This window comes from Falco cherrug, chromosome 7 (assembly GCF_023634085.1).
Source record: "Falco cherrug isolate bFalChe1 chromosome 7, bFalChe1.pri, whole genome shotgun sequence".
Lineage (NCBI taxonomy): Eukaryota > Metazoa > Chordata > Aves > Falconiformes > Falconidae > Falco > Falco cherrug.
In genome coordinates this window covers 23,455,487-23,479,117 of record NC_073703.1, presented here as the reverse complement: position 1 = coordinate 23,479,117, position 23,631 = coordinate 23,455,487, and the positions used below count along the sequence as shown (strand labels likewise).

Genomic DNA, 23,631 nt, shown 5'->3' with positions numbered 1-23,631 from the left:
ACTGTAACTGGATTATTGCATTACATTCTAAGTAAAATTTTTGTAAGAAATGAAACTGCAAGAAATTTAGGAGGTAAATAATCTATAGGTTGGCTGCTGTAGAGTGAAATACCAAGGGTGTACTCTTATGAGTGGTTTAATGTTGGGAAATAACATGCTGCATATCTTTTCTGCTATGCATCCTGATGCCACAGGGGACTGATTTCTGTCCCTGTGTCTCTTTGGATCTGGGGGGTGGCTTTCTGTCAGGTAGGAGTCTACTTTTGTTGTTCCTTTTGACCTGAGGAAATGTGGGGAAGTGGTAGACAAATAAAGCACGCTTCAGCTTTAGTAAATTGAGTAAATAAGAAGCTGAAAATGTAGCTCATCTCAAGTGGGGGGTAGGATGTGTGTTAGCATGTACTGAGGTACGATGTCATGGTCATGAGTAAGGAATAGTGATGAAGAACATGGGCAGGTGTGGCAATCTGTCATATATACACTTTGAGCTACATAATCAAGTAAATGTTTAACCTTTCAGTAAGCAGGTTTTTTTGCGTGTGTTACGGCGATGGAAGGCACCAAAGAGCAACTTTTTACTTGTTAATGGTTTAATGAGACCAGTAAGGGAGAGTGAGCTGGACCTTAGCAGAGAAACTTGTCTTACTTCAACTGCTGCATTTATAAAACCACAATAATTGAACAGTAAAAAGCTGTACATGTCCAAAGCCTTGACAGGATCTGAAATGTGTAGTCTTTGTACCGTTAAGAGCTGCAAATTTGAGAACTTCAAACCATGACCATTACTTTTCCAGTAATACATCCAGCAGAATAGAGCAGTACTTGAAGATACCAAAGACAGGAGCTTGTGATTCCTGGAGTCTGTTGTCGGTTCTGCTTGCTGGGTTTTCTTGGACAAGATACTTCGTGATTCCAAGTTCTTCTGTCTTGAAATATGGATAGGGATGTTTGCTGCTCTTGTTTTCAGTCCTTATCAGAGGCCATCTGATAGCCCTGTAGGCCTAAATGGAGCTATTTCTAGGCACACCAATGTTTAACCTGTAAATCTATGTGATAACCAACTGCTACAAAAAGCAGCTTCTGAGAAATAGACCTATTGACAAGACTTAAGGTCCATCCGGTTGCATAGTGTCCTTCCAAAATCTTGATAGCAGTGATAGTAACCTCTGCTGTGCCAGGAAATTGTGAGGCTTTACAGATTATAAATGCGACCCTAACTCTTCTTTCTGGCCATGTCTTTTGTGCATAGTGTGCAATTACTGGTTTTTTGGACATAGTTCAGGACAGCTGTAGCTCTCAGCGTAACACTTCCTCTTTGCTAAAAGAACATTCAGATTTAAATATAATGCCCATTCTTTTGATCATGCATTAGGCATAAGGCCCAACATACTGCAGCTGTAGGTTTCAGCAGGCTAATCAACATTAGTTCGGTAAGTGCAACTGCAACATACATGGAAATTGCAGGTTCTGAAGAAGGCAGAGTTGGTTGTCATAAGGAGGCAGTCTTTAGCTGGTTGTTGCATACCCAAACCTTTGAAAACCAGGGAGTGAGCTGAGTGTCACTTAACTGCGTACTTTGAAAGGGCCCGAGATGAGACTGGCCATCCTCCGTTCTTCACTACCCACATATCCATTAGTGAAGTGGTGAATGCTAATTTGAAGACAGCTCAGCTCTGGTTTGTGTGTCTTGAGGCTCAACGATGAGCATTCTTTCCACAGTCAAGGACACATAAACAATTATGAAACGAAAAACTAGGTTTTGATGAAGATACAGTGCTATAACTTGTCACAGATGGCTTGTAGCAGCATGTGGAAATCATAAGAATATACAGCCACATCGTAGGATCACGTCAATGTCATCGTTGTCATCTTCTTCTACAAGATTGTTAAAATAGCCCTTAGTCAGTCAGGACTGAGTAATGAATGTTTAACTATGGTGTCAATAAACGATCCTCACTGGCACAATCGCATGGTGCTACATCTTTTTGTCAGCAGGCTGAAGCATTTCTCTCTCATCTCCTTTCTTAACAAATATTAAGTAGAGAGTTATGAAGGGTACTGAAAACTATATGCCCCTTCTTTCAAATTGTTCAAATATTTATTCTTAAAATATATACAGGGACAGCATACAGTGGCTTAGAAGTATCAAAAATATTTTATCTTAATTGTAAGGAGAGGTGGAAGTTGAATTGATACGAAGCCCTCGGAGTTGCCAACTACAGAGGAACTGATTTTTCAGTGTGCTGGATGGGTGTCTTAAGTATGAGGCAGTTTAAAGCTGCATATTCTTACTTTACATTCCTAATTCTACTTCACCATCTTTTTGGTTCTTTAGCTAGAAAATTATTCTGTGCAGTGGAAGATAGAATTCACTTAATGAAGAAGTAGAACAAAGCTTTCTTGTTCACATCAAGATTATACTAGCTACAATTTTCTAGAAGATGGCTGCTTCTTTTTCCTATGAGGTATGCTCGATATCACTAGTTCAGGGAGAGCTCATGATGTTTTATCTGGAAAATTGCAAGGCAGCTTTGTACATTGGTTAGTTGTATTAGCCGAGACCTGGGGTTTGTGTTTGGTTTTGAACTCCAGTTGACATCGTGCATGCCCTCCTGGGCGCATGGGTTTTAAGCAGGGGAGGAATCTTGGATACGAGAAACTGTTGGAGTTTGAGACATACTTGGTCTCCTGTGCAGCTGTTCGTTTCTGATGGGAAAGTATCTCAGCGTATGATCTAACTCTTCTATTAATAGTCTCTTGCCCAGTCTCAGTGGAGGACTGGAATGCATTGTTTTAAAGGACCCTGGAATTGGGTCATTTTTGAGACTACAGAGGGAGAGGAGTCAGTTACAAGCTCAGGAAGAGGAGGTGCTTCTACTGCTGCTTTTCGTGTATGACTGCTGGGGAGTGCTTCTGTGCTGCTCATTGGGTAAGAAGGTAATCATGTAAAAGATGTCCTTATTTCTTCCCTTGTGCCTTTGATTGTGGATTTGGTGAAGGAAGGGTAATTTTGGTCATTGGTCTGGGCTGTGCTCTTCAGAGTACAGAGTACTCCAGTCATGGAATTACTGGCTGTGGTCTGAAGAGTACAGCCCAGACAGTGCATCGCAGGATGTGAGAACCTTGCAGCCACAGCAGCTTTCCTGAAATGCTCATGTATTAATACATGAACAAACTGCCAGTCAAGAAACAATTGTAGCTCGTTTTGCTGAAGTAATGAAACAATGCAGTTGATTAAGGAGTACAAACTTCGCCTTTTCACCTTCGTTCTGTTTGAGAATTAGTTCTGTACGGTACATCCACACTCCCAAAATAGCCTCGGACCTCTAGTTCGTGTTGGGATTTATGCATTTTGGGTTTTTTTGGCTGGATCGTTGGTAACTTTTTCTTTTGTATAGTTTTATTCCAGTTGTTAAAATGTTTGGTGTATTATTTTTTTTTCTGTTAGTAGCTTTTTTTACCTGTTGATTTCAGTTGATTGTAGCTCCTGTTTGAACATTCTGTCTTACGAAAGAGAAGGCCGATTTGTATTATTTGATTTTTAGGCATAAGTGAATAGATTAAAACATAAAATGTTACCTTCCTAATTAAAAAAGTAATTTAGTATATTCAGTGTCTTTAATCAGTGATAACCATTTTAGGAGTGTATTTTTTTAAGTTAGAAGCTAGTTGTTTTCCGCTGCTGCTTATATGCAGGTGTTCCACAGAAAAAGGAAATGCAGTTCTCAGATTAAGCACTGTATGTAGTTTCTGTTTTCAGAAAAAAAACCCCTGTAAGATTGTTCAAATTAGTTTTAGATAAGAATATCTTTCCCATGAGTGCCTATTGTTAAGTATTAGTTAAGTATATCCAGTTAGAAAATACTAAATTCCCTGCACAAATCAAGCCCCCCCCGCTTCCCCGAGTAACTGCTATTTTTAGATAAGAATTTTTCAATTAGTCAGGGTGCTAGTTTTCACAGTAAAAATCTTCCCAGCTATCTTTTTCACAAAAAAAGAAAGCAATGAACAAGAAAAAAGGAGGGAGGAGAAGAACGGTTAAATAATGTACTCTTTTAAATGGAACATGAATGCTTTATTAGTTCAGTGTTAGCTTTCCTTACCCTAAGTGTAATTAGCAGCATTTCTAACATAAAAAGAACTATGTAATCTTTCTAATGAACTTGCATAATTTTCTAATATTTAAACAAAATATTCTGACTGTTGTGAGAGAAGGAAAGCAACTGCTACAAGCCTTAAGTAGCTTCTGTTACTTTCTGAACTCTGACTTGGCAGTACAGGTTTGTGAGGAAGGGGCACATAGGGCATGACTGAATGCCTACAAACAGGTGTGTAATGCCACTTCAGCCATCTGGGGTATTAAAACTACATTCACAGGGCTGGTAGTTACTGTGCGGGACCTGGAGACTTCCTTCTGGAGCAGCATCTGGGATTCGGGTGGGAAATCCTACACTGTCAGCAGTGCCACTAGGCACATATGTTTGGATCCCCATGGTCTCCCAAGTTTTCCCTGGTGTCCTATTGTAATTATATTCTCCCTTTAGCTTTTGAAGGAAGATGGAGTTGTACTGGGATTATCTTGCTCTCAGCTTCTCCCCCCACTCCTCAAAAACAAAAAAACCCTCAAGAGGCACTGAGAAGGTTTGTTTTTTTTTTCCAGAAAGTGTATGTAATTTTAGGCTGTTAATGTTATCCTCTGACCTTACAAAGAATCTGCTGCTGCCTGAAGGGCATCCTTCTAGTTTAGTCTCTTCAGAGTTTAAATGTTCACTCGTTCCTAATTTATTGTATTTTCCTGTATTGAAGTCTGTTCTTTCAGATTCCAGTTCTGTATCCGCTTTAGCTTGCTTTATAGGTTTTCCTAGGTGGCAATAGGGAAGACATGGCCAGTCCAGTATTTCACAATTGTAGGACTCAAGGTGTCCATCTGGGGTCAGCCATTGGTGGACCACAGCTAAACACCTCACCTTCACCATCCCGGACTTCATTGCAAGGCTTTCTTCTTGAGGAGGGTGCCATACAGAGGGTCCACCCAGCAGGGGAAGCATAGCCTGGAAGAACCTGGGTTTGGTTTTTTTTGGTGTTCAGTTGCTGCTACCTTGTTGCTTTCAACGTAGGGCACAAAATACTAACAGGCAACAAGAAAATGAGATGGCAAACTGAGGAAGGCAGAAGTTAGGAAATACATGATGTAGCAATAATTGACACTGGCCTAGATGATCGTGCTAGACATGGTATGATTGCATGGAGGGCAGATGCATTTGGGTATCGCATGTGCTGAGAAACCTCGGGTGGGGAAGGCAGATGGGAATTCAGTGTAGTTCTGATACGATTGCCAGGAGTAAACTTGCTGACCTGCTTAGCTTCAGTGCTTAAGCTTCGATTTCATATCAGAGGGTCTCTCTGGATGTAATGGATTGCAGGAACTTCAAAAGGGAGGTCAGGAATTGACAGTAATAATGAGGGGAAAAGAGGCATGTTGAAAGCGGTAGGTGCAGCTTCAGTTGAGATGCTGAAGAGGTAGATGTTGGTTCAGCTGAAAGGCACCAAAGCCATGGAAGAACAGGAACAACTTAACATGTTAAATTAGGTAGAAAATGCAGGAGTGGGGTGAGATTAGAAGCAGGAAAAGGAAAGCCGAGTAGCAAGGAAGCAGAGAGATACATGAAGTTGCAGAGTAGTCTCTTACAGAGGAGTGGAATTCCTGTTGCTCCAGCAAGAGGATGGGATGCTTTCTGAGCTTGTATATGCCCCAGTATTTTACTGGGCAGTCCCTTTCAGTGCAGTGGGTAGCTTTCTAGCGCTTAGTAGTCATCTGCTTGCTTTTGGAGTAGCAGGAAGGGAGAGAGACAGTATCACGTTATTTGTGTTATTCCTATGTTTAGTGTTTATTTGTATTTGGTGGCGAATCAATCAAATATTTCACCTAGCCCGGTTTTGTTTTCTCCAAAATGCACAAGTGACTCATGGTTTCATTGTGTAGTAAGTGGATACTAACTCTTCTTTGCTGTTACTTCCCATTGGTTTCCTAGGGATCATTTGCTTGCTCAGGTTAGCATATCTGTTAAGTTTTGTTTCCCATGTTTTCTTGTGGGGAAGCGTAGGGGAAGTGAAACAAGGTATATTTTATTCCAGTGTTTCTGTTGCTTTTTGTTCTCTAGCTCTTACCTAAAATTACTTACAACAGAATAAACTAATTAATTCCCTTAGCTTCATGAGAGGTATCACTCCTGTCTCTAGACTGTACTTACTTTAAAGATGTTCTACTCCTTGTTTATTGATAATAAGGTCTTCATTACTTCCTAATTTTGTACACGTACAAGAGAATATTAAGAAACTAATGTTTCTCATGGTACATTATTTCTTCAGCCTTCAGCTAGCTTCTTTGTAGGAATGTGTTATTTGTACATGATGTTTGTGGGTGTTACTAACATACCAGCAGGTGCACTTTGAATCTAAATGATTGAGGCTGTTAGATAGCTAGCAGAGGGAATAGTGTTGGGAAAACTGACCGTGCTTGGGAAATTGTTTTTGGATTATCTCCTCTGATAATTCACTATTGTTGAAAAGTCGCTTTATAGTGGCAAACTTCAGAGAGCTGCTTGTGTGCAGCTGGGACTGAATTTACAGACTACCTTTCTCTGGCTTGCTAAAAAGCTAAGGATTGACAACCCCTTTCATCCTACATTATCCAGTGTAGCTTTTAACTCCACGAAAACTATGTTCACAAATTGATGCTCTGCTCCTTTGGGGTTGGTGCAGAAACATTAAATTGTACTAAAATATTCATATGTGAGTGCATTTAGCTGAAAGCAATTGATGTGCTTTTCCCTAGAGAGAGAAAAAAAATTGCTGTGTGGCCCTGCACTCCAGCAGACACCCTAACCGCGCTTAAGAGTAATTACGTAGCTTGGCCGATCAAAGGTTCTTTAAGTGAAAAAGAAACTGTAGTTGGGATATAGTTTAGTAATGCGTGCTTCTTGAGTGGAACATACTCAATGCATCGAAGCAGTGCATAGCAGGTAATTGTTTGATATACAGTGTAATATGTATGAACTAATGTCAAGCCAGAAAATACTTTATTGGGTTAATAGCTTGTAATTGGAAGAAATCACTTGTATGAAGCAATTTTCATTACAAAGATTCCTTTCTAATTTCATTGTCCTTTCACTCTTGCAAAGAAAATAAAATACCAGAGCTGCCTTTAAAAAGAGTATGTGTGCCAAAGGGGTTTATTAAACTAGCCTGTTTAAAAGCATGCCACTGGTAGCATGATAAATTGATGTACACTGAAGATTTTCAGTGTAATTCAAAAATTGTCGTAAAAATCAATAGTAGCTGACAGCATGCCGGCAAAATGACTACCTCATCTTGTGTTGCACCTGTGGATGCACAGTAGTCTCTTTCAGCAGCATTTAAAGTCACTGTAAGTTGCAACTAAAAACTGTTGTTGTGGTTCTCTTACACAAATGTACCTTAATTGCCCCAAGGCAGCCTAAGGCATTTTAAAATATTCTCACAAATAAAAGTGAAATAATACTACATGCAGCAAATTATTCTGTAAATAATCGGAAGAGTCAGTGTGCACAGGAAAATAACTGCATTGCTATATTGGTAGTTATAATCATCCACATACAGCACTCTGGTGACACTTATCCAAGCTGTGTGTAACTGGCTATGTGGATTCTGGAGCCAGCTGTGCAGATTTGCACACGTGAAGACTTGCTGTAGACCCTAATATCTAAGTTGGGTAAGTTTAACGCAGAAATAGGACTTTAGGGGGGATAGCAAAGGGATTTAATTATTTAATGATTAGCATACAATGAGTATGCTACAAGACATAACACAGTCATGTTTGTCGGAAGAAAAAAAAAAACAACCCAAGGCTACATTAGTACTTCAGATAGCAAATGAGGAGTTGGATTCTTGATTTGGAATCTGGCCCTTTGAATAGGATAAATGTGGGACTTGGAGTTTTGTTTCTTTTTAGGGTTGTTGTGATGCAAATATGTGCTTACAAACTTTGAGGTCTCTGTCAGGGTCCTGGCTCCCACTTGTGGGTTATTGTGTGGGAGGACAAATGAAACGCTTTTGGCCTTTGTGCCAGCAAACTGGCAGAATGAGCTTTGGCTGCTGCTGTGAGAAACCTACTGGGTATGCTGCATGCTCATGCTCCCCGCTTCACGTATTCCCATTGCTGGCATACCAGGCCTTTTCTGCAACAGCACATCTTTAGGTACGTCCTGATTGCGCCTCCCTGCCCTCTGCTTTGTGCACTCGGGCTGTTTGGTCCATTCAGCTTCCTGTGCTGCGTGTTTCCTCCATTGTGCTCTTTCTTGCTGTTACCTCTCTTCTCTGGTGTCCCTTCTGCTGTGCTGGTGTTCATGATGTACTTCGCGAAAAATACAGATTTGTGGTATGGCTGTCATGTGTGCAGTAATTATTTCCTGTGTGAAATTAAGTTACTGTGAGGCAAGACAATTGTCTTAATCTGACGCCATGCCCTTACACACCAAAAGTTTCTTTGACTTTAATTGCTTTTGGGACTTAATTTGTATCAGCCGGTGCAGTGAGCCCGTTGGTACAGAATCGGTGTGCTGTTTTGTTATGCCGTTCTCATGTGGCACAGCGCTGGCAGCAGCCCTTCAGTGAAACCTGCCTGTGCACAAGCACCAGGGAGTTGATAAATGCTGCTCCGTGTCCTGGACTTTGATGTAAGTGCCTGTAACTGTAGGCTGTGGATCAGCCACCTGACAGCAGTAATTAGAGCAGCTTCCAGGGATCCAGAAAGCAGGAACTGGAAGTTGGTGTAAAGCCATCTTTGCTGGCACCTGAGAGGCATGATCCAGACTGTGATTCATGCGGTTTTGTGCTTTGGCATGGGTCTCCTGCATAGATGAGCTTTGATGAACTCCTTTTTTTTTTGAAGATCTCCTTCCAGACCTTAATGTGCTCTCTGCTGCGATGGCAGGCATGTGGCACTCCAGCTGGAAGGGTGCTGCTCTGGTGCCAGTCTGCTTTCCCTTTTCCTCCCTGACTGATTCCTAGTGCTTGGGGCTACAGCCCTGACTTGGGAGTTTGAACGCTAACACAGTAGGAATGGTAGGGCTCAGAAAAAGGCATGATAGAAGTGAACGATTTCAGGGGAGATGTGCAAACAAGGATATTACCCTGAAAACTTCCGAGATCTGAATTTCTGAGTCATTTATGACCTCTCTGGTTGACCAGTTGAATCTCCTTCCTTGGAGAGCGCTGAACAGTCCTGAATCTTCATCATTCAGACCTTGTGGGTCCTTTGTGTCCCTCCTATGAAACTGCAGAACAGATTTAAACTAAGATGTAAGCGGTGAAATCTTATTTCACAATGCAGAACTATTGGTAAGGGACATGCTGTCCTATGTGTTCTTCGTACGAAGACGTTCCTGAGGCGGTCTGCTCTCAGTGTTACTGAGCGGGCCCGTTAGCTTAGCCAGAGAGCCAGAGGCCCGGGACCTAGAAGGGTATGGCTTAGATGCATAATAAAGGCTTTTTAGATAAGCCTGGTGATTTATAAATGTCATTTTAATGAAACATCCTTGTCTTTCCTAGATATTTTAATAGAATATACACGTAGGCATCTGGCTCCTGGTTAGCTGGATGCTTTCCAAGGACTGAACTTGACAATGTTAAACAGACTGATAAGAGTATCTGGTAGTCTAGATGACTGGCACTTAATGAATTGCTCTAAAAAAAAAAAAAAAATTGCATTACAGTAATGTGTTTTAAAAAAGTATTAAAATGGCATTAAAGACTATATGATGTTAGAATAATTTCTCCTGTAACATCTGTTCTTTTATTTGGTATAATTAAAATACTGCATTCTTACTATGGTTCTTATATGGACATATTATATTACATTGCAGCTGCGGTTCAAATGGGTTGACCTCTAATAGTAATCTACTCAGTAAAAAGCTACCGAGGCTAAGAAATTTCTGAGCGTCTTCAACAGCTGTGTCTTTTTGTGGAAATACATAGACTAGGTTCTGTGTTTCAATTTCAAAGCAAGCCTTTTTAATAGGAAATACTTTATTCCTGCTGTTTTTCCTCCCCTTCAATTTTTACAGGAGATAGCTTTTGTAGAAAAGCTTCATAAAAATTTATTTATCTATTCCTGTTTAAAAGCTGATGTAATAGGTGAAATCTGTGGCTGTAGAAACGTCAGAAAACAATAATCTTTTTTTCCTTTAATTTATATAATGACTGTCAGGCCTGTATGGAACAAGCAGTCTGCGTGGTCTCTGTATTTGAACACCTTCATTTGCCAGCCTCTTTTGTAGGTCTGTGCCTGTTCCACAGCTGTGCTTTGTTCTGCATGTTAAAAGCCACTTAACTGTAATGCACATCTTCAGTTGCACAGGGAAAAGATTTTTTTTTTGACCCCCTTACCCTCGCTGGCCTCAAAAATAATTTCTTGAATTAGATTTCTGTGTTCTTAAAGATGGACTAACTTTGGTATTTTAAAAAAAGAAATTCTGTTAGCGTTTGAGGTTGCGTCTTCTCCAAACATTGTATAAATACCACCTTTTAATTGGTTTTGACAGACAATCTCCTGACTAGCTTTGTGTGTTAGTTTCCTCTTGCTGAATGAGTTGGTGAGAAGTACAGCCTTTGTGTCGTCTTCTGTAGAATTAGGTAGCTAAACAGTACAGGCTTGACTGCTACTTGGACTCCTTTGGTGGTGGGACAACTGTCACGGAGCTGAAAATAGACTTAGTTTTGGATAGATTGTAGCCTGGATGACTTTCAGCCTGAGGGGAAAAAATACTTTTCTGCTGTGAATTAAAGCTGTCGATAGAGATCTCTTTGCGTACACAGTTCTGTCTCTTTTGAATACAAGTCTCTTTGGAGATGCTGGATTGGGACCCCCAAAGTATAAAGATCTACTCCGTGTTGTTGCCTCCTTGGGAAGTGCTTCTTCACTCACCCTGAGCAGGAGCTGATAGTGAATGGAGGAAGAAAAGCTTCAGGGCGTATGAGGATTGAAGGTTGGGGTGAATAATAGAAACTATCACAACAAATGTATGGTGCACTAGCCCACCGCAGTATCTGAAGGGTTTTATCCTGCCACATAGGGGACTTTTTAAAGATTTCAAGACCTGGATTTCAGCATTGTGCATTCTGTCTTAAAGGATCCTAGGGGCTTCAAGCAAAAAAACCTGGGTTTTCTCTTCAGGCGACTGCATTATCCATTTGTAGGTTATACGTTCCTTAATATTTGCATTGGGAATCTCCAGGGCCATGGGTAACACTGATCGCCCTGTCTTCTAGCTGAGCAGCAGTCTTGTGCGTTCAGGTCTTATGTTTGATGCAGACCTTTTGGGGGTTTTTTGTGTTTTTTTTTTTTTCTTCCTCTTCTCCTCCCCTCTCTCATCTATCTTTGCCAGATGCCTCTTTGGGATTCTCATTTTACAGTTGCATTGCATGCCCAAGTGGGGAAGGCAACCAATCATCAGCTGTCTTTAATATTGAAAACTACTGTAATGTAAAAACTACTGCATGTAATTGATTCTGAGTAAGGTTTAGTGCGAGCTTACTGAAACTATGTCGTGGGTACCAAAAATGTCTCATTTTTGTTTTTTTCTAGGAACTTTATATTGCCGTGGGAATATCTGGAGCAATCCAACACTTGGCTGGAATGAAAGACAGCAAGGTATATAAAGATGGATGTGCTAGAAAAGATTTTTGAGGAAGGAAATGAGTTTACTTTCTTGCTTTTACATCAGTACTTTAGCCAGTTTTCCAGTTTTTTTGAATGTTAAGATTGCCCATTTGTCTGCTTCTTTAAAACATGCTAGCCCTCTAAGCCTTGCCAATAAAAAATATTGTGGCAAAACATCTAACACAGTAGAAAAACCATTGCACTACAACCCAAAGTGGTAAGTAGAAGCAGCTAATTGACTTTTTTCTAAAACAGGCAACAACCAAACCCACAAAAAACCACACATGCCTGCATTCTATACAATAGTTCCATTTGCGTTTATTTCAGAGTATGACATATTAATTCATGCATAACAATGTGCAATTTGAATTATGAACTTACTATTCCATAAAGTAAAAGATGTCTCTGACATTCTTGCATTTAGCCATTCAAATGGAAACCTATTATAAAATGGCAGTAAAACTTTAAAAGGTTTAACTCATTAGTTGCCAAAGCAAATAATCTGAAATAGGGATTGCCAGTTTGGCCCACAGTACAGTGTTTGTACAGAGGAGAATTGCCTGCTGAATCATACTATCGAATGCCAAACATCAGAAACTGTAGGTTGTCCTGCCTCCCTGTTAGTAGTTTTAGAAAAAGGATATATATATATATATATATATTTTTCTATTCCCAGGGAGTGAACTTAACGGTTTCTGGCAGAAACCAAACGCAGAACTTTGAATAGCTTATAAAACTGAGGAAAAGGTTTGCAAAACGTTACAGGCAGATCCTTGTGTTTAACCAGTGATAGACCAGTGGGTTTATGGGACTGATAATTGTCCTCACAAGCCAGCCTGTGTGGTAGGACAGTCTGTGCTTTCTTATAATGTAGTTCTTTTTGCATATATTACTTAAGTATCTTTTGGGCAAAGTCACGTAAGCTGGATTTGGCATACAGCACCTTTTTTGGGGCCTCAGTCTTCTAAAGTCAGGGACTCAATTGGTGTCGGCATTAGTCGACACAACGAGAAAAAACAACTGAAATTAGAAATGAAGGATGAACGATGGGCAGGGGTATGAAGGTCACTAATGAGCAGTGTGAATAATGGTGTCTGTAGCGGTGTGTGCTCACGGGTCTTCGTGCAACAGTATCTTCTGCTCACAGTGCAGCAACAGGGAGACAACAGGGACTGTCAGGCGGTGGGAGAGTCCGTGAGAGCAGCTCGGGTGCAGTACTACCACAGTCGTCCTTGGCTGCCTCTGGACCCTGCTAGCATCTGATGGGCCACAGGATGGAGAATGTCTGGGTTCCGAGGCGTTCGGTCTCCAGCTGTGCTTTTGGGCGAGGGGAAGATGGGCAGGTGGGGTTAGTATCAGCCGTTGGCTGAGAACTCTGTATTTTAAGCTGCTTAAAACTTGGTCTGACCCTGTTTTATATTTCTCTCTCCTGCCTTATCTCAGTCAAGACTACCAGCAATACTGGGAACCTGTTACTTTAAGTGTCAGAATTACCTTTGATATAAAACAATATAAAAACATTGGGCAGCACTATTGTCCCATACTGCAACAGCAAAACCTCAGCTTGTTTTGGCTCTTCCAATGCCACGTTTGGTATTTTGAGATGTTCTTGTATAGGAAATAAGGACAGATGGAATTCGTTGATAGGAGATGCATACTTTGCAGTTTAATTTCTCCCATCTATCGTAGTTTTCCTAGTGTAAACAAATGTGTGTATTGTAAAGTTCAGTCTTATTTGTGTTTGAAAAGTGTTCTGCTTTCCTTTTAGCCCAAGCCTGTAGGTGTTGTAGTTACTGAAAAGATCCAGTTTTTACAAATAATTACGCAGCCATGGGAACTTTCTGGAGTGTCCCCCGTCTTCCCTCAGCACTGAATTATCTGGCATTGTGAACTGGCACACTTGAGCATACATCTTCCAAAGCAGTCAGATGCTTTCTACCAAGTGAAATGTATAATTTGTTTGTCCTTTTATAGCAAGCTAGAAAATGCAGCTTTTGAGGAGACCTGGAGAATCGTCATTGCTTTCTTTCCTTATTTTTACTTCCCTCGTGAGGCAGCTACAGTTTCTTTTCTTTCGAAGAGATTTAACTTGCAAATCTCTGTTGCAAGCAAGGTGATGCTTTTGCTTCTTACCATGAAAAGTCTGATTTAGTGATGAGGTAGAGAACCAGATCTTACTAAAAAGTTACTTCAGCTACTGGAGACAGAGGAAGGACTAGGCTGCCAAACTAAAGCTTAAGACAGTTTTGCAACCAACCGGTGTTAAATCATTTTGTGACAAGGACAGAGCTGGCAGCCCCCAAAGTGTCATCAAGTGCTGGCCTCAGCGTTTGCCCCTGCGGATGGTTCTGTGGAGTGTGGCAGGGCCTCAGAGTACGGGTGGAAAAAGCCTTTGCTGAGCTAATGGCCTCCGGTGTCAGCCTGGGTTTTGCTTCCTGCACTGTAGAACTGTCAGTGGCAGCTGGCATTTGCAAATGGGGGTAAACTCCAGGGAAAATACTTCAGGGGAGGCATGACTGGAACTTGCAGGTTTCTGGCTGTGAGCTGGCAAGAGGGCAGCAGCCCAGCTCTGCTGTAGGTGCTTCCTTCTTGCATATACGATGTGGTCCTTCTTTATAGTGAGTCACAGGATACAAATGGCCTGTGAGGCAAAAACATTTCTGTGGGTCTGAAACCAGGATTTGCAAACTTTTATCTTTGAGTTACTGCCACTAAGTGTATGCTACTGAGCCATTAATTTTGCCGGACAAGTACATTCAGTGGAAGGAACAAAAGAGAGACATGAGCTGTGGCTCCCTGGGAATGGCAGGTAAATGTATCAAATAACTGTTGGGGTAAAGCTGTCCCAAGGAGTCATGTTGCCTTCAATCTGACCGAGTTCACGCTGGCAGCGCTGAGGTGGAAGTCTGGTTTAGACTGCCTGCTCGGTGTAAAGTTCATTTTATGAGCCGTTGTCTTTTTTTTCCTTTTTCTCCATCCTTTATGGAGTGCTCCCCATCCTGTTGCAGGTTTTGATGTGGACAGCCGCACTTATTTTGCTGGAAGCTGTCGCAGAGATTTAGAGGATGATTTACTGGTATGGCAGAGTTTAAACCAAGACAGACCTTTTCTGGACTGTGGTGTTGGGACTTTGATCACACCTGTTCTTCTGCTGTGTGACAAACCAAATGATATGTTCCATAGTAGGTACAGAGGCCTTTAGCCATGGCTTTATTGTACTTGCTTTAAAGGCTACCTCGAGTTATTTCTGTAATGGCTTAGATCTTGCAGATAATATTTTGCAATTTTTTTTCTAGACTCTCTCCAACAGGGAAGGATAGCCTGGATGTATGCAACAAGCGGGGAAGGGAGGGTTTTTTGAGGGGGTTGTTTGGGTTGGTTTGTTTTTTGAGGCGGAAAGGAAATGTTCGTTAAATGCCGTGATGCGCATCTTCTGCTTCTAGGGGCTTGGAGAGGGTTTAGCTCGTGTTTCCTGGATAGGGCGTGGCACTGTCACCCGGCCCTGGATGTTAATCCAGTGTCTCTGTTCACACGCTGCTTTGCTGTCGCTTGCAGACCATTGTTGCCATTAACAAGGATCCGGAAGCTCCGATTTTCCAAGTGGCAGACTATGGACTGGTGGCAGACCTGTTTCAGGTGAGGCTCAGCTTGGACGTGTGCGGGGCAACTGTTTCAGAGACCCACCATCTTAGATAATACAGTCTAGGGAGTGTTAAAGGTGTCTCTGTGAGGGTATTTGCTTTGGGTCATTTTGTGCAAGAATTTGCCTTCTGATTTCATCGTTTTCACACTCAAAATTCAGTCCCTGCAAGTAGCAGCAGTGTGTGCGCTGGGGGGTGTCACAGCCAGCCTGCCTTTGTTCTGTTTCTTGAACATGAACCATTTCGCGAAAGAACTGCACGTAGGTGCTTCTGTGTATTTGTAAGCTTCATAAAGTATGACAGTACAGCGTTGGCAGGAGGAGGTTTTGTCTTTTCCTGGGCGTGCTGCCTTACTGATGCCCGTGAGGAGCTTGCAGTTCTCTCCGAGCTGTGAGCCAGACCGTGCCCACCAGTGCCTGTGCCTCACGTGTGCGAGCCGCCTGCGTTGAGTGGCGGGAGCTTGTAGTGGCTCTGTGACGAGGCGTGGGCAGCAGCTCTGCCAGCACTTAATGCCATTCCTGAAATAATGCCCGCTGGCTCAGCGGCGAGCACAGGCCCTTCCGTAAGCCAGAGACAGTCCCATTCTGAAGAAACACCATGTAGACAATTTCCTTAATAAATTTTGTACGAATGCATTATTTCCACCTAATGGAAATGTAGCACTCTTAAATAATTAAGAGGCTTTATTCAGCAGGAGAGAAGTGGGGAGTGCTGTGAGCTGGGGTGACCCACAGCCCCTGGAGTGCTGTGCTGGGCAGGAGGGTGGGGAGTGACTGGGGGGTTGGGTGCTGCACATGGAGAGGTTGGGGGGAGGCGGGGGCAGAGGGGGAGCACGCACTACCCTGGCCCTGGTGCTCGCAGGCAGTGCCCGAGATGACGGAGCTCCTGAAGAAGAAGTGAGGGACGGCGACGGACCCCGCACTGCAGTCCCTAAGGGCAAATAAAGGCTTGTACTGGAAAGAGGGGGCCGCTGTGGTACTTCTTTTTGGGCGGGCAGTGGGGTAGCGCGCGGCGTGGTGGTGGGGTGGAAGACAGGCAGGAGGGGAAGGGAATGAAGAAGGGCTCCGAGGCAGGAGGCAGCACAGGAGCCGGTACGTTTGTCAGTGTTTATTCCCAGCCCCACTCAGCCGCTGCGTGGGGTCAGGCCGGGGGGCCAGGCTGTCCCGCAGCTCCGTCCTGCCCCCGGGCGCCGTGGGGGGGCTGGGCCCTGCACTGCTGGAAGGCCCACGGTGCCCGGGAGCACCGCCCGGCTGGGGGCAGGGCAGGTCCCTCGTCTGTCCCCCCAGGCACTGTGGGTCGATGTTGGCCTAAGACTGCTGGAAGGGCCCTCGTGCTGCAGAAGACGCCGTAGGGCCCGGCTGGCCCAGAGGCGACGCTGGCTTCACCCTGGGCTGGCGGCTGCTGCGGGGGAGGCCGCGGCTCTCACGCCTTTCCTGCAGTGCTGTCGCCGTGCCTGTGGCAGCCTCGTGCCCCAGCACAGTGATGATGAGCGCATGCCCAGAGCGTCCCTACGCCTCCGGAACCCTGCCCAGCCGTGGCTCTGGGGGCCCCAGCGCCCCGTACTTCTCATCGATGGCCGGGGCGCCCTGCGGGCAGGTGATGAGCGGCTTGAGCTGGAAGACGTCAAGGCTCTCCTGGTTCTTGCGGTTGTAGACGCTGAGCCGGTGGCCCAGGTCAGGGCTGGCCCCCGCCGAGCAGGCCGGGCTGGGCAGCTTCAGGTTGACGGGATCCAGCCCCTTCTGGGCCAGGCAGGCCTCTTCCGACAGGGACGACAGCAGCTCCTGCACCATGGCCTGGGCTACCCGCTGCTGCGCGGGCACCAGGTCGGCCTGTGGGCTGGCACCGGCCTTGGCAGCGTCCTCGCTGCAGTCCGGGGAGGAGCCCAGCGTCTGGCTGATCTCGCTGCAGGCCTGGGTGCCCGAGCTGACGGTCGACCGCGAGGCGCTGCCCGAGGTGATGCTGGCCGACGTCCCCGTGCTGCCCAGGCGCATCGGCACCTCCACTGTGAAGAGGTCGGAAGAGATGTTGGGGCGATGGACGTCGATGGCGGCGGTGGTGACCATGCAGATGGCTGCTTCGGGGATGCCACTGTCTGCAGGGAACAGAGCAGAGAGGCAGCTGAGCGCCCCGCGGGGTAGCCGCGTCCAGGGGCTCCGCAGGCCGCACAGCCCCCTCGGCTTACAGAGCTGCCCTTACACCTACAGGTATATATCACCGTATGTGTAACACGGGTGCATTTATATATAAATAACACCATATACCTCCAGCTGTGTGTGTATATATATATGTAATGTTCTGCATATGGGGGGGGGGGGGGAGAAAGTGTATATGAAGTGATTATACATACCTGAACACATACCTGCATACCCCAACCCCTTTATTTAAAGCTATCTATCTCCCTGTGTTTAGATCACACATCTTTTATATAGGCAGATATATATATGCACCCTTATTAGAGAGGGCTAGTTATCTATAAATAGTATCACATACATCTATACAGGTGTACACAGATCCAGCTTGTAAATTATACACATAACACACGTGTAGGTACACTTTTTGCTGCCGATCTCCAAGTTTGTTACGGGGCTCTATATATAATACCATATACTTACATATATGTGCACGTACATACAAATATGTATGCATAAATAAAATACATAGGGGGGTATATATAGGGATATACAGATATAATACATTATACCTAGACTTGAGCACACACACAAAATTATGTATGTATGTATGTATGTATATACACAGACACTCGCACATCCATGTCCTTTTCATCTGTCTTTTTAAACATACACAAATAATACTGTATTATCTATATATGCATGCACATATTCTTTCTAGCTATATCTAGTTTATGTGTATATAGACACAGTCTTACCTTTTTTTTTCCTCTGTATATATGGGAAATTTACAGATAGAGATGTAGATTTATAATATATTATACCTGTATGTGATACACATATACTACAGAATACTTATAAAAACTTAAAGTATTAGTCATACCTTTTAATATATGATACATAACATCTATTGGTTATACACACATATACCCCCTTATGTATTTTTATATAGGCTCATATACATTATACCTACGTACACATTTTTTATATGTACTACATAAAAATATTATGTATATACACAACCACAGAATCACCTTTATAGATCTTTACATATATAGAGAAATGTACATATATTCATATGCACATGCAAGTATATATGCATGTGTATATATGTGGGGATATACATAAAAGACATTATTACCTATGTACATACCCAGGCCCTGTCTCTCACATATACCTGTGTTTCTCACACACGAAAAACCAAGATACCTTTTATAAGCACCTACATCCTCCCTCCCTATGTATTGCAATGCAGGTTGTATCTACAGGGATATAAATATGTAACACATTATACCCCGCATATGTAGAACCATACACTTACACTTCTATTATGTTACTTACACATGGCTATATATGTGTATAGGGCCATGTGTATTTATATATGGAGCTATAAATACGTAATACCCGCCTAAATACATTTTGTTACATCTATAATATATATACATATATTCAGGCCATCTTTCCTCCTCTCACACATCCCTTCACATGTATCTTTATACATTTTAATGTATTTAATATATGTATTTAGATAAAGTATGTATATACAGACACAGCCTCACACATATGTATGTAAAGACATATACAGATATCTTTACATATATGTATATAGTCACAACTTTATACATATATAATGTCATATATATGGGGATATATGTATGGAGATACATATATGATACATTATGCTCATATGTTCATATTGTTACTTCTGCCTTTGTGCATATATGTGGGATATACACCTGTAATACATAATTGCTTTATATGCATACACATATACACACACATTTATATATATATAATATATAGAGGTTATACACAGATACATCCTCATATATATGTATCTTTTTATATGTGTCCTACTTTGTGTATACATACTATCTATATAGGGGTATATATATGGAATAGATGCATATAATATTATACTTACATGTATACACATATATACCTATCTTCTCTATATGTACATGTATATGCAGACACACTTCTAATAGAGCCCTATGTATATATGAGAATCTATATAATACATTACACGTACACACACACACACATATGTACGTACGTACATGACATTTCAGGTAACTGAAGGGGGGAGGCATGTACACGCCTGCCCAGCGTGCGCTTACCGTGCTGCTCCAGCCGTCCACCCCTCCCCCCCCGGGGCAGCCCCACCAGGCCGCTGCCCACCCCCCCCCCCCGCCGGGCCGCTGCCGGGGTGGCCGCCTGAGCTCAGGTCAGGGGCCGCGCGGCCGCAGGGGCTTCGTGCCACTCGGTTTAACCTGGCAGAAGGGTTCCCAGCACGGTGCTGGGCGAAGCCAACTCCCCACATCTTTTCGGGTTTTTTGTCCACGCTGCTCACTCTCGGGCCCATCTGCACCGCCCTGCAGACTGGGCAGCCCAGCGGGGGGGAACTAACCTCTCCCAGCTCTCCAAACCGTTGCCTTCAGCAAGAGCAAACCTGTGGTCCTTCAACCTTCAGAAAATTCCTTTTAATACAAACTTGCACGGAGCAAACCAAGAGATGCCACGGTGGGTTTCACGTCCAGGATGGATCTACGCCATCGTTCGGTCTCGCCTGGTTTACAGCACACAGCACAATGCAAAAAAGCAGTTCACAGTTACATTTTCCAGCAAAACTTACCACTGCTAGGCTCATTGTAGTATCGACTGATGTAATTATTCATGTCATCCTCTGGAAAAACAGAAAGGCAGCTGTTAGAAAACCATTTATTTGATTAAGGGGTTGAAACCCCACCCTGTTAAAGGCTCTCCTCTGCTCTGCACGCCCGGAGCACCACCTTTTGTGTGTTTTTAGGTCAGAACAGGTGTGATTTGGCAACACACCCCACCCACCCCGTGGCTGCAGCCAAAATAAGGGTTATCATTTATTGCGGTTCTTTATGGCAGCAGCCTGGGAATGAGGCGTGCTGGGTTCCACAGAACACATGCTCTGGACCTTTCCAGAGAGTGACGCAGGGCTGACCAGTTGCCCCGGCCCAGCTTCTCGCCACCTGGAAAGCCGAGCCTAACACTGGCCTTTTTCTGGCTGCAGGGCCCTCCCCTCCCCCAGGACGGAGCTGGCCTTTACCCCGATGGGCTGAACCGCAGGCACCAGCACAGGTGTTACAGTTGTAACTGGTAACTGCTGTACAGTTACGCCACCGAGTTGTCTAAAAAGAGAGCCAGAGAAGCCAGCTCTCCAGCACTTGTACATCCATGTAGTTTTAATGGTAAATCCATAATTCTAAAAATAATGTCTTTTTTTTTTTCCATTCAGAAAGAATACAGAGTTACTTCATTGTATATTACTCATACATGTGTAATAAATAGCATAACATTAACATCACATTATCTGTTGGCTTAAAACATACCATAAAGATTTTTACGAGTCAGGGGTGTGGTATGTACATGAGAGCTACACCTGAACGTCCATAACGGTCAGACAGACATGAAGACGTGACACAAAAGGGAGAGCAGCAGCTATATAGCACAGACAGCTTTTAGGTGCTGCAGATGACAGTGGGATTTCCTGTGACCCTACAGAACACAGAACACTTTAAGGCACTGAAAAAGAAAATAACAAACTCCTCTTAATGCAATTCTGAGCAGAATGCAAATAATGCTGCTAGGAAGACAGTACCGGCAATCGAGGAAGAACGTCAAGCTTACAAGCAACCTGACCTGCCCAATTTGCGGTCTATGGCGCACTCTAAAAGCATCTTCTCCTTTTAAGTGCTCTTTTTGATACCATGTTTCAGAGAACCATGCTCATCCCTTTGAGCCAGATTTCCTTCATCCCCCTGGGTCTGTGTGGCTACAGTCCTGCCTCTTCACAGCACATTGCGGTTTGCAGGTGAAAGAAACAGATGTTTTCTGGGGAACACTTTCTCCACACAACATGACCCAAACCACCAAGCACTCTGTACCTGAAATAGCTGCACTCGTAAGAAGGCAATCTAACCTGACACTGAAAGGCAACATGGTGGTTTTCCTGGTTTCATTGGATCTTAAAAGCTTTTTTGGCCCTTGTTGATCTTTAAATGCCTGCAGTCAGAGGTGTGCTTTGTGCTAATGTCTGAGTTTACAAAAGAGGCCTCAGAGTAGCTCAAGGCAATGCCGCTGAATTAGGAGTACGTTGCAAGGCTTTTCAGCTACCCGCTACTAAAATACACTTCATTTCAATCATGCATGATTTATACTCTAAATGCCACCAAACCTGCCAGCCTGCATAGATACAGGCGTGGAACCTTCAGCTACCGTCAGAAAATACCTGCCTAGCTGTGCTTCTGGTGATGCACTTCCAGCATATTTAAGTTAAGAGTCTAATTCGAAAACAGAACTAGTTTGCCCTGGATGAGGGCATGTTCTGGCACCTTCTGCATGTGGGGGTTGCCCCTCCTCATCACCTGCCAAAAGCGCACACAGCGCACTCCGGGCAGCGACTGGGGGTCTGGGTGCTCGTTTCCCTTGGCTCTCCTCAAAATCTGCCCCAAATGCCAAGAGGGATGCTTTGCACCAAAGACAGAAAATGACTTGGAAAAGTTATTCATCTGCTTCTCATGTCTTACGGCAAGGCGCAAATCAAGTCTTCCTTGGGATGGCACACACTTACTGCCCGGCTGTCCCCTGTCAACCAACAGAATGTACCAGGGCATGATTTTCAAACCCATCAGCTGCTTTCAAGCCAATTTAGCAAGGAGATCCAGACCACTCGTCATATCAGCAGGGGCCACTGCTCAACACCTGCAGAGGAAACGCCGTAACGCACCTGCTCAGAGCCTCTGAGCGGTGAGCAAAGTCACCAGCCGTCATGGCTGTGCGTGCGACCACTTGCACCCAAGATCGGGAGAGCTGCCTGGCTGCCCCCTTCAATGTTATTGTGATGGCCTTATTACTGTAATGGTTTGACATTGCTTATCTATTTATCTATAAATAATATATATATATTTAAAAATATACCCATGTGTATGTAAAATATAATATACATATATTTTTACCTCAAATAGTTTCTTATTAATAAAAAACAATGAAGAGTAATGGAATAACAGTGGCAGAATAAATATTTTAAAAACAGATTAAGTTTCTGAATCATTACCTTAAAGCAAACTGACTATTAACAAACTCATCTTAGCCATATGGGAGTCTCAGCTGCTTTGGGCATAAAAGGCTACAAACAATTGCAGTTATCTCTCATTAAATTCTAGATTGCTGAAGGCAAGCAGTTTAAAAAAACTGCCACAAATATACAACTGAAAGCAACTATTTGTGCATATAAAATATATAAAAAGTACAGCCCTACACATTACTGCGGAACACTGCTTAAGTACTTTATGCTGATATACAATGAGACAAGGTCCTGCCGCAGTCCAGCAGGGTCAGGAGTGCAACGACATTTGCAGCTGGTGGCATGCAGGAAGTTCGCATGAGCAAGCAGGGGCGACCAGTTTCTACAGGAGGGGCAGATTGCTTGTATTATTTAAATTCTACATAGCGTTTTCTGCTGTCAAGTGTATTTTGGTTTCATTTTTCATAGTTTCCCTGTTTTTTTAAAACATTTTTTTTTCTTCTTTCTGCCACCCTGGTACTTTCAGGATCCAGAAGACTTGATTTTCCTAGAAATAAACCCACCTCTTCAAATACACAGCAACATTACCTGCACTTCCTTTTCCAGAAGATAAACTTCCCATTTAAAAGTCTTTGACCATAACAGTGTTGAAATGGTTTTCGTAGGAAATTAATGAACTGGCAACAAGTAGAAAGAAAAAGCATTTCCCTCTTATTTCCTCTGGAAATGGCAATCTTAGGAAAATGTCTATGGATGGTGATTGGGATCCTTTGCTACATGCACCAGGAGGAATCACAAAATCATTTATTTAGGTTAGAGAAGACCTTTAAGATCATTGAGTCCAACTGCAAACCTAACACTGCCACCAAACATGTCCCTAAGTGCCACGTCTACACATACCCACTGAAAGCCTTTATCCCCAGGAGATACAGTGACAGATCTGGTGACGAAGGCCCAATAGTTGTGACCTGAGAAAGTAGAGTGGGAAGAGGCAGCTCTTCCCCACGTGAAAACCCATCCTAACCTGTGGTGAACAAGGATGGTTCCGCACTCTTCCCTGGAAAGCAAGAGTGATGGGAAGCATTAAGATATGCAGGAGCACTA

At 43.3% G+C, this 23,631-nt stretch overlaps 2 protein-coding genes across 7 annotated transcripts in view; one reads left to right on the top strand and one right to left on the bottom strand.

The window, feature by feature from the left end:
- Window positions 1–16,299, top strand: part of ETFA (electron transfer flavoprotein subunit alpha) — a 31,000-nt gene extending 14,701 nt beyond the window's left edge. Inside the window, exons 10-12 of one of the 2 annotated variants that reach the window (XM_055715614.1) lie at window positions 11,624–11,689; window positions 15,254–15,334; window positions 16,201–16,299. In XM_055715614.1, the coding sequence (XP_055571589.1) occupies window positions 11,624–11,689; window positions 15,254–15,334; window positions 16,201–16,239 (186 nt within the window). In that variant the 3' untranslated portion in view covers window positions 16,240–16,299. The remainder of the gene's footprint in view (window positions 1–11,623; window positions 11,690–15,253; window positions 15,335–16,200) is intronic. The other variant, XM_055715615.1, reaches the window with a different exon arrangement.
- A 132-nt stretch (window positions 16,300–16,431) lies between these two features.
- TMEM266 (transmembrane protein 266) overlaps window positions 16,432–23,631 on the bottom strand; it is an 86,530-nt gene continuing 79,330 nt past the window's right edge. For all 5 annotated transcript variants that reach the window (XM_055715608.1, XM_055715607.1, XM_055715606.1 and 2 more), the window contains 2 exons: window positions 20,104–20,154; window positions 16,432–17,431 (listed from right to left, as the gene is read on the bottom strand). In XM_055715608.1, coding sequence (XP_055571583.1) covers window positions 16,848–17,431; window positions 20,104–20,154 — 635 coding nt within the window. In that variant the 3' untranslated portion in view covers window positions 16,432–16,847. The remainder of the gene's footprint in view (window positions 17,432–20,103; window positions 20,155–23,631) is intronic.